Source organism: Cryptotermes secundus, unplaced genomic scaffold (assembly GCF_002891405.2).
Source record: "Cryptotermes secundus unplaced genomic scaffold, Csec_1.0 scaffold559, whole genome shotgun sequence".
Lineage (NCBI taxonomy): Eukaryota > Metazoa > Arthropoda > Insecta > Blattodea > Kalotermitidae > Cryptotermes > Cryptotermes secundus.
In genome coordinates, this window is record NW_019718620.1 from 427,215 (window position 1) to 442,092 (window position 14,878).

At 40.5% G+C, this 14,878-nt stretch overlaps 1 protein-coding gene across 1 annotated transcript in view; it reads left to right on the forward strand.

Moving 5' to 3' along the window:
- LOC111862299 (beclin 1-associated autophagy-related key regulator) overlaps positions 1 to 5,462 on the forward strand; it is a 34,428-nt gene extending 28,966 nt beyond the window's left edge. Inside the window, exons 8-10 of the mRNA XM_023847572.2 lie at positions 669 to 798; positions 3,510 to 3,672; positions 5,258 to 5,462. Of these exons, the coding sequence (XP_023703340.1) occupies positions 669 to 798; positions 3,510 to 3,671 (292 nt within the window). The 3' untranslated portion in view covers position 3,672; positions 5,258 to 5,462. The remainder of the gene's footprint in view (positions 1 to 668; positions 799 to 3,509; positions 3,673 to 5,257) is intronic.
- Positions 5,463 to 14,878: the final 9,416 nt, after the last annotated feature.

Here is a 14,878-nt window from a genome sequence, read left to right on the forward strand (position 1 = left end):
TCTAACAGAAATGAGTACCAAGAATTAATTAAATAATTTTCCTGGAAAGTAAAGCGTGGCAGGCGCATAAGACTGACAGCCTTACCACTATCTTTGAGCCGACTGTCTAGATAATGTGGGACCCTCAATATCTCACAACCCTCTTGTGCCTCCATGGCCTGGTACAGGGATAGCTTTACTTTACTTTACTTTTACATCACAGCAACCTGCATAAGGTTGTAACTTTCAGCACAGGTTAAATTATATAAGGCTGTTCTATGTCCAGGCTTACTCTTAGGTCATGAAGCCTAGATTTAATTTAGATATTGGAATGTGGTTTATGAGATTCATTGAAGGCTGCTATCCAAAGTGAGCTTTGGTATCAGTGGTTTTGAATTTCAGTTTCTGCTGCAGTAATGCTTATGCAATCCTTAACCTGTACTGTCCAAGCACTGCACTGCTACTGCAATGCATGTGCAGGTCTCGCAGCATAGGATCACATTCTTAGCAGTATGAATTCCATTACTGCTAAGTTAAAATCTAGTCACCAGTACCATAGGAGTGGAAGACTTAAATCCCCTATTCCCAGATGATAAAAATTAATAAAACAGGCAGTGTGGGTCATTACACAGGAATTTAATGTATTTATTTGTAATGGACAGAGTGAGTGCTTTATAATCCTTTTGCAGATTAGGTCCAATGGAAGTGGATCCAGTTTTGGCAAAATGTTTAGAGGATCAGTTAGCACATGACTTGGACCTGGGAGAAAATTCTGGCTCAGAAGATGAAAGTGACACTTTGCCCTGGGAATGGGAAGCTGTGAGTGAAATTTTTAATCTCAGTTAGAACATACTGAAGTTCTGTGCAGAATGTATGATGCCTACTTTGATGCTTCTCTCTGTACTTAGAGGATAATGGGATTTATGAATTAGCTGGTATAAATCTTGTTGAAATATCAACATGAAATTGTTAAAAACACATCAAAAATATCTAACCTCAATAACTTGAAATTCTGTAAGGACAGTCAGATTTATACCAAGACACTAGAAAAGATAGACACTTCTGACACTAATGTAACGTGTTTTGTCTCTGAAGACGCAGTTCAGATTGTTAATTGGTTTATTTAACAACCTACAAGTCGTAACTACAAATACTTATGACACTGAAGAAAGCAGTCTTCTGGGATTTGGCACCGTGTATATGTGGTGTTAACCGACGTTTACCGTTCTGACAGTCTTGTCGCTTGCAGATTTCTTATACTTTTTCTTCTACCCTGAAGATGGAGGCGATACGTTCCTCCGAAACGTCGGTTAACACCACATATACACGGTGCCAAATCCCAGAAGACTGCTTTCTTCATAGTCACCGCCGTGAAAGCCTCAAATCTTACACTTATGACACTGTTACGGGTTTACACACTTTACAGTGGGTTCAAGTCCCGATGAGGTCATTGGATTTTTTTCAGTTGACCTAATCCTTCCAGCCACACTAGGCCCTGGGGTTTACTCAGCCTCTAATGGAAATGAGTACCAGGAATTAATTAAATAATTTTCCTGGGGAGTAAAGCGCGGCCGGCACGTAAGGCTGACAACCTTACCGCCATCTTTGAGCTCATTGTCTAGGTAGTGTGGGACCCTCAATGTCTCACAACCCTGTGGGCCTTCACGGCCTGGTACAGGGATAGCTTTACTTTACTTTACTTTACTTTACTTTTACTCACAAATCTCTTCACACTATCTTCAGTACAACACATGTTCCATTCTTCTTTCCGCGACTGCTGCTATATTTCAACTGCCTTTGGTGACTGCTACATTTTTAACTCTCTCCTTATACATTTTGATCTCCCTTATAAACCCTCAGTTGGACAGCGGAAAGCCCACATCGCTTCACTGTTATGTAAACGCCCAGGCGTTGCTGGGCAGCACTGCCGAGAGTTGTTTATTGCTGCATAGCAACCAGCGCTCTTCGGCTCGGCTAGGCTCACTTCGGCTGTACTTGGCATGGCACGGAGAAACACTGCTTTCCTTACTGTTGCGTAACCTCGTTTCCACTGTTGCATAACTTGGCAACCAACCCTTTATCAAGGGTCTGTCTTTATGGTAACTCATTCAACCTCCCGTTGCCCAGCAATGGTTCCTATCTATAAAAATTGTTTTAGGCAAAGTTTGTCCATAAAAATAAACTTCATCAGAATTACCTAACCACTTTTATATTGTCAGGAGAGCATCATAAGGGTCAGTCTCATTTACTACTAAACAACAGAGATACATTTCTTTCAGTCACAAGTTCATCATCCATAACAGCTGATGATTGAGTGATTTCATCCCTCAGATACAAAGTAAACACTAACAGACACTCTTAAATTTCAACAGTAGCTGTTATTTTGACATTACTTGCATACATTCCATAATTTGTATCCTCTACTTTTGGACAAGAAATTTCAGAAAAAAAATATGTACAGTATCTTCACTCTTGATAAAATTTGACCAATGCATAATTTTTGCAAGACAGGCTATTAGAATTAATTGCTTTATGGAAGCCCAGTATGTGGAACTTCAACTGTGTTTTGCATGACAGGCAATTAGAATTAATTCCTTTATGGAAGCCCAGTATGTGGAACTTCAACTGTGTTTTGCATGACAGTTATGTGCTGCTCAAAATATTGTCAAGAGTAATTTTCATTTCAGTGTCAGTCAACAAATAACATGGTGGAGTCCATGATCATGGACATCCGTACAATTTTGCCACACTGTATTAAATATTAGACATATTTTTCACAAAAACTTATACATCAGTCGATACTCTCTCAAGAGACATTTACATCTCAATCTGCATTAAGGAGTTGCATGTCCATACCACATTGCAACATGATGTTCAACTTTAATCATGTTATCAAATTTTAACCAGAGATGTTTTCATCCCAGTGTTCACCAAGGAATTGCATGGTGGAGTCTCTAACCCCCAAATGTGGACATTGTGTCTGTTTACCTTCCCTGAAGTGTGAAAGGTAGCCTCATCAGAAAAACAAACATGCATAAGATAATCATTGCCTTCATCAATTTGTTGTGACATCTCTGTTGCAAAAGCAGCACGTCAGGGATGATCATCTGACTCCAAGGCTTGAACAAGTTGCATTTCGTATGTGTATAAGCAAATTCATTTGTGCAAAATTTTCTACCACCATGCTTTGAGGTATGCAAAGTTCATGTGAGGCATGATGAGTTGATTTCTGCGGACTGCATCGGAAAGCATCATGCACAGTGTCAGCAGTTTCCTCACTCACACTAGGACTGCCAGTTCTTTTATGGTCACCAAGACTGCCAGTCTCTTTAAATTTGCATACCAACCTGTGATGCTTTTAATATCTGGCAGATTTGTCCATAGTCACTCCTGAAGTTTCACTGAGCTGTACGTGGTGATTCTTTTCATGAAACCAAAAGACAAACTGGGCCATTTTGATACTGACATTGGCAATAAAAAAAAATGCTAATTAATAGCTTTGGTTAATACAGCTATTTATTGTGTACTAGGTTCCTCATATGTTGTGCCCAGAGAGTGTTCCTGGACCAAGCCAAATGTCCCAGCAGAACTTCACAAGCACACAGCAGGCAACAAGTATGGCAGGGGGATTAGTCACCAGTGCTGCAGCCAGCATTGCTTCATTATGGAGGGGTTGGACTGGGACAAAGTAATGTAAGCATAATTTATTCCATTAGTATGTTGTGCAGAATGCCAGTTACACAACTTTTATGAAGTAAAGATTTTGTCAGTGATGAAGTTGTGCAAAGAATAAATTTTAGAAATGCTTCTTATTGTACTCTTCCAAATTCCATTATCCTGTTTACTTTCCCAAAATTTTTATTATTATTATTATTGCTAGTGGAGTGGGACTAAGTCCCTTGTACTGTGTCCACTTCTGGCCTATTGTACCAGCCCCAGATGATAGATGAGGGTGNATTATGAAGCAGTTGGTGGAATGAAGATTGGCAGGGGAAACCGAAGTACTCTGAGAAAACCTGCCCCAGCGCCACTTTGTCCACCACAAATCCCACTTGACCAGATCTGGGATCGAACCCGGACCGCCGTGGTGGGAAGCCAGTGACTAACTGCTTGAGCTATGGCGTGGCCCTTTTCCCAAAATACTAAAGATGAAAATGGATGCAATAAATCCTTGTTGAGTGTAGTGGTTGGACTCATTCACAGGACACTCATGGCCTGACTCCTCAGTCATCCAGCCTGTAGCCTAGCAGCTGTATCAGCTGAGTTATTCAAACTTCATTGTTCGAATAATTGCGAAGAAATTGGTGTGTGCAGGACTAGATTGTTTGGCAGACTGCATGTATTAAAATTTTCTGCATTTGGCAAATTACTGTTTTTGCATTTTGTTTTCACTTTATAAGCAAATCCACATTGGACAAGGATTTACTCTTATATGAGTGTGTGTGGATGTGTGCGTGCTTTTCCAGTTGATTTGTATGGTTCTGAAATTCTTATCTTAATTCAAGTATACAACTTAAATGAAAAACTTTTGAAAAGAAGGTACTCAGGAAAATGTTTGGGGCTAGCAATTTAGGCACTTATGTAATGTGGAACTTTGCAGTGTATGATCAGGATTATGACAGACTGGATATAGTGCTTGCACAGAGAAACAAAATGTATATTTTGGTGAGAAAGTATCTTACAAAAGAGGCACTTGGAAGACTGCTACAAGAGGTGGAAGGATAACATCAAGATAAATCTTACCAAGGAGAGATCATCTGACTTTGGTCTGGGATTTCAATGAAAATTGATCAATAGAAAACAGATGGAAAATAAGGGAGATACAGCTCACCGTTTTGTCCATGGGTCTTAGTTTTTAAAATATTGTCTTTGAAAGCTTTCCCTTTAGTATCACCATTCTGAAGGTTGCCTTTCTAGTTACTGAGGACTGGTACCAGAGGGTATAACTTTGCAGATTCATAATCCAGAGGTCCTGGCTTTGATTCTGGATGTTTCTGAATCACACTTTATTTGTTTCTTGTTGAGTATCATGAATATTAATAAAGTCAAGTATTTGTATATGGCACAGTATGCAGTTATGGCTTTTTGTAAATTACTGCTGTCAGTTTCTTGTGCATGGAAGAACCAAAAGGAACATGGGCATCAAGTAGAAACAGAAGTTAAGTGGCTTATGGGCAAGAATGTAATTAGACTCAGGATAACTCTGCCTTTACCTTTCATTTGATTTTGTTCTCTGTACATGATTTAAGTGTGATGCACAAATTGGTTTTGTTGGTAGGTTTTCCAAATGGGATGCTGAAGAAGAACCAATCTGTTGCAATGTTGGAAGAGCCTTTATACTTTCCTCAGTATGGTAAATAATCTATAAATTACAAGAGAACACTCCAGCATTGACTAACATTTGGTTATAATTGTATACCCTATCATGTTTGTTGTTTTAATTTGTGCCTTGGCCAAATTAAATTGCACAATCAGACAGATTAGAATGTGATGTCATTTGTTTGTATTGAGTGTTTTACCTGAATGTCCTATCATTTTAAAGGCTGGAGTATATTTTTATATTCTCTTCACATGGATTATTTGTTTCATTTACTTGTGAAAATAGGAACACTTTTGCATTTCTACCACTGAATTTGTATATTTGTTTTATATATACAGTAACTTATTGAAGTGTATTTGGGTGATAAGTACTACCTACTTTTTAGGTTTTAATCCTAAGACTGCGTAGGATTTGCTTTATATATTGCCAGGTCATGTCACTGGTAAATGTGCAGATTTTTGCAAACATTTCAAAACTGTTGACTATGATCTGAACATTGCAACAAAAAATGGTTTTTAAATGTTAGATTTAAAATAGTAATAACAGAGGTGGAGCCAGAACAGCTCAGTCACTATAGTGACTAGATTACAGATTGGATGACCAGAGAATCGGGGTTTGATCACATGTAGGGGCAAAGATTTCTGTTCTCCACAGCATCCAGTCCAGCATTTGGGCCCCCCCATACCCTCCTATCCAGTGAGTAATAGGGAGCTCTTCCATGGGGTTAACATAGCTGGAGTTTGAAGCCAACCACTTACCTCTGTCCTGTACTGGCTTTAGAAATGCATAGTTCTGTACCTCTGCTCCCTCCAGTGTCTTCATGGTGTTGTGTGTAATTAAGAACATTGTGATCTTTTTGAAACACAAATGTGAAGTTAACACAAAAATATAGAGTATGTAAAATGCTGATCATTATCTGTCCCAGTACCAATTTTCACATTACTGTTTCCTTTCTGACTTATAAATTACTATTATTCTTGTTGCAATGTCAGTACAGTGTACATGGGAGAAATGTAGATTGCCAGGTAAATTACAGAGACCAGGGTAACCATGTGGCTACTATAGAATGAAGTGCTGAAACAGGCAAATCTAATGGAGAAATGAAAATACATAACTTTGCTTTTGAGCACATCCACTTGGTGGTTTCATCTGGGGAAACACATGAATAGGAATTGTCCTGGAGTCTGACATAGAAAAAAGGTGGATCCATCACGAAAGCTTCAGTTGCTATGCAACAGCTTGTTAAAACATGATTATGTGACAGTGGATATGCACACAGCAGTTGGTGTGCATGACAAAGCTTCATAAGGAGAGCCAAATGTCAAAGTGTCACAACTCAGAAAAATATGGTCATGAGTCTCGCAGGGCCCAGAACTAAGAATGCTTCTAGTGGTGGAGGTCAGCAGAAGTTAGCCTGACACAACCAATGAGACCAGAGCCGTCAAGCATGGAAACATGAGAGAATGCTCGTTATTGGTGGCAAGCAATCAGTACTTGAAGATATAGCAGACTGGAAGGACCTGGACTGAACTGCGGTTATTTGTAGATTGCAAAGAGTTAAGAGTAATACATGTCCAGTAAATTCAGTTATCAATCCAAGCCTTGTATCTAGTAATGAACGCATAACAGCTAGTGTCAGAAGTGGGACTGGGTTATTGCAGATTATAGATTCCAGACTAGAAATGGATCCTGCACCACAGTTGATTCTAGACCTGCCCATGGGCAGTTTGGAACATCTAGTAATGGAGACATGAGCTAACATGAAGTATATGAAGGTCAGCCAGAAACAGATAATGGCTATGTTAAGGGCTGATCAGGAAGAGGTAGAAGGAGTAGTATGTGCCATTCTGTCTGCTCAGGACCATCACAAGTTATTTGGTGATCAGATACAAGGACAGGGTGGAAGTTTGAAGCCACAGTGGATCATGGAGGTTGTCACTGTGGCAGCTCAGGGCACAACCATGTTTGTCTCCCTGTATAAGTGGCAGCAGCACACTCTCCACAGAGTTGCATGACTCCCAGAATTGTGAGATAGTAAAATATGGTCAAGAGTCCTGTGAGACTTGGAACTAAGAATGTCTGTACTGGCAAGGGCCAGCAGCAATTTACCTGAGCAGCTGGTACAGAATTGGTTTGAGAGAATCATGATGGTGTGACTGGAAGATCCCTTGAATAGGGCAGATGGCCTTGTGATTTCAGGTTCCAGACTCCTGTTGAGTTGGCATAAGTAAGGCAAGACTGTCATTTCAACCCCAAAATGAGGTGCCTGTTAGGATGGCTGGAGACCACCAGCTGCAGAAGTGCACTAATGGAGGAATGCTCCCTGCAGGATTAAGACAAGTGAAATGGACTGCACTAAGGAGGGAGCAGCTGGACAACAGCAGCAGGCAAGTTCTACAACGAATGGAGAATGGACAATGTTGAAAGCAGAAGGACAAGTATGCGGATGAATATTGAGTTGTGGCACCATATGTGAAGGTGGTCATAGACACTGGAAGGATGCCCCATCGTAGAAGAAATGGCAGTAGGCATGTACGCTTCTCACAGCGAGAATGGTCCACAGTGTCCCATGGGGAATCCTCTTGCTAATACCTGGTCTCAAAGGATAACATTCTGATGGGTACCTCCTTCAAAGCCTGGACCAGGGTTCCGGATATGTAAAGTCCTTTGGGGTGGCAGGTCTGTAAGCTAGGTTCCACCAATCCACTTGGTACTCCCAGGGGGCTCTCCAGCCATGCTCTCAACACTTCGTTGCATTGTGCTGGTATCATCTGCTCACTGACCACCAGGCCACCATAAGGCAGGATGATCATTGTCCTGCTTGGGGGCTCCATAATGACACTTCCTCTCCACATGGTGTCCCAGATCCACAGATGCATTGTAGGCATATATGACATAATCCCCAGGATGAACTCATCTGTGACTTCTGCAACAGATGCCCAAGTACATAAGGGAATCTGCCCTAGGATCAGCTCCACTAGTGGCTCTGTCAAAATAAGGAGTGTCTCCCCTGGTACTGTTTGCAGAATGTACAGCCAACTCCTTTCAATTAGTCCTGCTGTGATGTCAGGCCTGGCAGTAGTTACAGATGCTCTAGTGTCAGTGGTGACAAGACATGGTCTGGCTTCTATCCAGCCTTCAGTTTTCAGGCTGTTGTCAATCTTCTCGGCTAACACATTGAGTGTGAAGTGATGTGACACATGCAGGATGCCACCGATCTCCTCTTTTTTCCAATTCCAATCTGTTTCTCGAGTCTCAGTCACACTCTTCATTGGATTCCTGGGAGCAGTTCCTTCAGAAATGACTGGCGTCTTCACACCTCCAGTATACAGGTTTTCAGCCCCACAGTACCCAGTTTGGGTGGGCTGTCCTCTCCTGGTTGTCTTGGCCTTCATGTCTCACAGCCTTGCAGGTATTTCAGCTGCTGCCTTACTACCTTCCAGCTTCAGAGCCTGACAGGCCTTCCAGGGATTCTCTCTAATATTTCCATTCTCGACACGGTTATAGGCCGGATCTTATTTGGCTCTCCTTGTGTAGCTTCATTTGAGACCTCTGCATAGCACCGGGTGCTGACACAGTGCTTCTATTCTATTCTGTTCTATTCTGGCCTCAGGTACTGAGGTCATCACCAGTGGTACCATAAATGAAGCTGCTGAATCCTAGAAATGCTAAACATATGTCATGTCCCTTCTGCAATATTAGCAGAACTGTCACTTGTTTTTAACACCCTTTGCTATTTTTGTTTTCTGGCAGCATTATAACCTGCATCAGTGTTCATAACTGCTTGAAAAACCTATATTAATTACTAATCTCTCAAGTTCTTCCTCCATAGGTTCATCTCTGCACTAATATTCTTGAAGTTTTTCATATGGCTACAAGTATTAGCCCAGTCTGCTTGTGTTATATGTCACTAATATAATTCTTTATCATCATCTGAGTCAAGTTGAATATTATTGTACTTCAGCCCTCTCTAATTTTCGGCTGTACAAGAAGTGCTGGTGGGTGCCTTTGTTTTCCTGCACTGTATGATAGGAAATATTGTCAAGAACAACACTGAAACTTGATGGGTTGTTGGGATGAGTTTCTCTTGCAAATATTTGTTGTAGTCAGTATTGTTATTGTCCTAATGATAGTCCTGGGATTCAACTTAAGTCATATCTTTTAAATTCTTCAGTCTCTTGTCTCTCATAGTTAGTAGTAAGATTTTTTTAATGACCATCAGCAGAACCTTAATGTGTATGTAACTAATAACAAATGCCACATGTTTTGAATTATCAGTTATCTTCAGGCAGTACATCAGAAACTCTACTGATTGAATTCTCACAATTTTACCTTCTTGAAACATGGATCCAGTTTTTTCCATAAGCTTACACTGTGTTCATTTGCTAAATTCTTGACATGTGGTATGCTGCACAGTGGTTCAATATTATTTGGGAATAACCAGTGTGAGGTAGAAAGGTGAAAGGCAAAAAGAATGTAAAGCTATCCCGTTAACAGGCCATGGAGGTTTGTAGGGTTGTGAGATGTTGAGGCTCCCACATTTTCTAAACATTCAGCTCACAGATGGTGGTTAGGTTGCCAGCCTTACGCGCCAGCAACCCTTTACCCCCAGAAAGATTCCTGATACTCATTTCTGTTAGAGGCTGAGTTGTTCTCAGGGCCATAATGCTGCTGGAAGGATTAGATAAATTGGAAAGGTAAAAATTGAAAAGGTAAGGATGAAACATAGAAGTTAAAAGTAACATGACTCCATAACAACATTTATTTGGAATCAGTCGTGTCTCTGTAGTGTAGAAGTAGTCACTTAATAATGACATTGTCACGTGTTAATGACTAGATGTGGGGTTTGGATTGATAATTGGATTTATTGAACACTTAAACTAGAGCTAGGATTTTTATATAGCATCATCATGCAAAATATATACATAATTATGTAACAAAAACATCTGAAATATGTAACATCACATAAAAGTAATACTTAGTTCTGGAAGCAACCTTTATTTGCAATCTTTTCCTTTTTGGGGGGGGGGGACCTTCGTTATCTTTTATCTGACAATATGTAGGCTGAAAAGGATAATTCTGCATCACAAAATGTCACTGGTGCATATTTTAACAAAGTAATTTTCTCAGGAGCAATATCTTCAGGGGGATCTACGTTGTCTCCATTAAGTACCTGACAGACACAGGTAGATGTAAAAAAATCCAGGGTTTTTTTTAATTGCTAGTGGGGTGGGATTAATTCCCTTGTACTGCGGCCACTTCTGGCCTATTGTACCAGCCCCAGATGATAGGTGAGGGTGATTGTGGAGCAATTGATGGAATGAAGATTGGCACGGGAAACCAAAGTATGCAGAGAAAACCTGCCCAAGCGCCACTTTGTTCACCACAAATCCTACTTGACCAGACCTGGGATCGAACCCGGGCCACCACGGGTGGGAAGCCAGCGATTAACTGCTTAAGCTATGGCATGGCCAGAGTTTTTTTTTAGCACTGCTTCTAACTTGGTGGACACACTTGCACCAGTCTTCCCTTTCGCAGCACTAAGCTTTTTACTTGCATTTTTCATTATGACCACAGATTCTTGCAGAGGAAGTCCCTGGATTTCTAAACTTTTGGATCGCTGAATGCATTGTGGGATTCACACACTAAAAGAGCAGGCTGAGATGGGAGCTTGGTTACAATTAATTTCACAGTTTCAGAGAGTGTCAACTGTAGAAGTTAACTGCTTCTATCCAGGTTCCCTATTTTGTTGGCACTGGTTCAGGGGGAGGGGGGGGGTGCATCTTGCAAGTAATGCTGATAGGATTGCACTCGATGTGGGGCTTTCAGAAACATTTTTTAATCATCAAAATTAATTTATTCACTTTGGGGAACTTGGCTCTAACCTCCTTGGCAACATGTTGCAATCCATGAGCCAGGCAAGTAAAATGAATCAACTTACAGTAAAACACTTTCAGTGCAGTTGCAGCTTTCAGCATATATGCTGTCACCTCTTAATACAGAATTAGCGCTTTCTCCTTGTGAGCTCCTGTAGGCCACAACACTTTAAGTCCATCATTCACAAACCTTGCAGCAGTGGAATGACCCAGAACTTTCAAGCAAATAAAATGTGAATTAGAAGGAACTTCAGTGTCTAACGTGCCAGCCACAAGGTTCACATGTCAGACCACAGCCGTGGATAGGCAGCAGCCAGTGCGCTAATGGACTGGCTGTGTAGCGATTATGTGACATGTTTTCTGTGATGCATGTCCGTGTCTATATAAGGAAACTAGTTTGAAGAAACAGTGATGTCAAGAGAATGGGAACACAACTGCACACAAAGTTGAGAATCTGGACCAGGAGATTCAAGTTGTACAGCAAATTTGAGGGGGGGCATGTGGTAGTGTAGTTGGTTCAGGCACTATACTACAAGCCAAAAGGTCGCAGAATTGAATCCCAATGAGGTGGATTTTTTCAATTTACTTAATCATTCCAGCCACACTGTGGACCTGGGGTTGACTCAGCCTCTAACAGAAACAAGTACCAGGAATATTCTTGGAATATTCTCAGGGGTAAAGGGTGGCCGGCGCGTAAGGCTGACAACCTTACCGCCATCTATGAGCCGATTGTCTAGAAAATGTGGGAACCTCAACATCTCACAACCCTATGGGCCTCCATGGCCTGTTACAGGGATAGCTTTACTTTTACCTTACTTTACAGCAAATTTGAGAGAAAGACAATTAGCTTTGGAGAATTGGGTCGAAGACGACTTCATAATGATTTGAAGTGACCGTTCCTGTGTTAAAATCAGTTTCCAGGAAATGAATAGTGAAAACATTGTAAAAGATGTAACAATTGTTTAGCTCTATTACCCAGCAAAGACTAGTGTAAGCAGACGTTGAAGGCTTTATTTATGTTATAGTCATAGTAATCTTCAGAGTGTTATAATTACTTGTATTTATGACTTGTAAGTATTCAGTAATTCTGGACTGTACCAGAGATGTCACACTGAACGAATGATGATGATGAGTTGGGAGATAATGGGGAATATTCTTCATGATTTATACTTGTAGAAGAAAAGCTACAGCTGAAAAAATAACAACTTGCATACTTTCGGAAATCAACAACCGGGGATCGGAAATTGTTGCAGACTTGGACATGGTAATGCAGCTATCATGCGGGGAGGAACCAGAAAGTTATGTAAAAAGGAGAATACAAAATACGCTATTAAACTTCTGGCCTTCTTTATGTCCTGCGGATGTCACAGTTGGAATTTAGTGATTGATGATGCAGCATTGTCTTACACGAAGGATTATTTTTCTGGTGTTTTGTAAAGACTATATACGTTATTTTTTGGTTCATTCAGTAGGTGGAATGTGTTAAAGAGCAGAATTTACTGTCAAGCCTTTGGCTGAAACCGTGGAGAGGGTAAAGGCTGTCTGATACCAGTCAAAAGATACTGCTTAACTGTCAGAAATGAGCAGTGATTCAGCATTTTGTAGTGAATGCGTTTCAAGTCTAGAAGAAAATTTTTTCGTATGTTTTCCTACTTTTGTTAGTAGTGTGGTGCGATATTTAGGTGAAAGTGTACCTATCAGTAAAGTATGGCAAAAGTGATATGAAGTTGGACACTGCACTGAAACATTTCGAGGAATACTTTGAGTTCAGTTATGCACTGTTGTACTTTCAATTACAACAAAAGTTCTTCAAATCAGATTAAACTCATCACTGTCCCAACATGTTTTGACACTTATATTGTCATACTCATTGGTACACAGTAATGCAAAAGAAAGTAAAGTTATCTTTCATGACCGTACTTAGATATGGAAAAGAAATTAATGGTGATTATTTTTCATGTCATCCTCAGAAGTACATACTTAGTGATACAAAAGAAACTAACTTAGGTCATTCTTCATCTTTTACTGCACTGTGATAATAAATAACATTTTGAGGAAATTCTGTGCCGACTATACTAGAAATTCAAGATTTTCGTGACACAACGCGGGGCAGAATTCTTGTGCTCACTTAAGTCATATCACAAAGAACCTGGGGGGAGGAGTCATTTTGTAGGCAACACACCTGAGTTATCAAAAAAAAAAAAATGGGGGCCATTTTATGGGGGCACGCAGACTGATGTTTACTTTTAAAAGAAAGTAGAACTTGTTGAAGCTATGGCATGTGTCAAGGGCACTTCCTCCACTGTATTAGCTTTGCAGAGCCAGAAATATATTTAGTGGCACTGTGTGTCTGTTCAAAAATCTTACAATTTTGTAAGATAAAAGGTAAAGGAAAAAGCTATCCCTCTAACAGGCTGTGAAGGGTAATAGGGTTGTGAGACATCAAGGCTCCCACATTTTCTAGACAATCAGCTCAGAGATGGCGGTAAGGTCAGGTTTATGCTCCAGCCACCCTTTACCCCCAGGAAGATTCCTGGTACTCATTTCTGTTAGAGGCTGAGTCGACCCCAAGGCCATAGTTTGATGGAAGAAGTAGGTAAACTGAAAACAATCCAATGACCACATTGGGAATCGAACCTGTGACCTTCCAGCTTGTAGCATAGTGCCTCAACCAACTACACTATGGTGTGACCTGCAATTTCATAAGATAAACTCTTGAAATTCTGTGCACTTGCGAAAGTGATGCTTCCCTCGAGCTGATTTCTGTCATTCATCTGTAAGGCATTCGCCAGTGGAAAATCTTTCTAAAGCTGCATTTGGTCCTGGTAGAGATAAGGGGAATTCTAAAACTGTGCTAGTATTTTTTAAGTGGAAAGGTACTTACACCAAGTGTGGCCTACTGACTGAAGGATTTGACAGTTTTTATAATGTTTGTATCATATGTAGAATTCTAAAAATGTGTTCAAATGATCTCTAAACAAGTGACAATAAAGGTCTATACATAAATTGTGAATGTGTTTTAGGGTTTGGAAGCCGCAAAGCAAAATAGAGAACTGAACATTCAGGCTACCTTAGGCACCCAAGGGTCTAATGGTGGCCTACCTGTAGGAATATTGTGCAATAGGAAGAGAAAGTTTAAGAAACATATTTTTGGGGTCAGAGTAATTTCAAAGCACATTTGGCTACCATGGTCACCTGATCTTACACCCTGTGATTATTATGGGTGGTGCTGAGCAATGAAAGATGCAGTTTACTAAACGTCCTCACACTCCCCTTCGACTGAAGTAAGCCTCTACAAGTTTCATCAGGAAAATTCCCCCCAACTACACTGTTGTGTGTCCCTGCAAACAAGATAAGACATGTAGAAGTGTATCTACAAGGATGTGGAGGCCATTTTCAACATTCGTTGTAACTCAAGTATGAGAAATGTAATGTTCACCCTGTCTTCCTTTTGAGATGTCACAGGGTTGTCTTCATCAGTGCTAGCCAGTAGAGTTTGGACTGTAGCCTGAACCTGCCTTTCATGGTCACAGTCTCACAATCATGCGATGTGAACTGACTTTCTAAGCAATCTACAGTTATGTTGGCTTCATTGATTCTATAAAATATGGGGCCAAACTGACCAAGAGATGGTGCCTTTGGTCCACTCCTTGTGAGGGATTTTGCAATAGGCCATATTACTTGAGGTGTGACTGCACAGTTT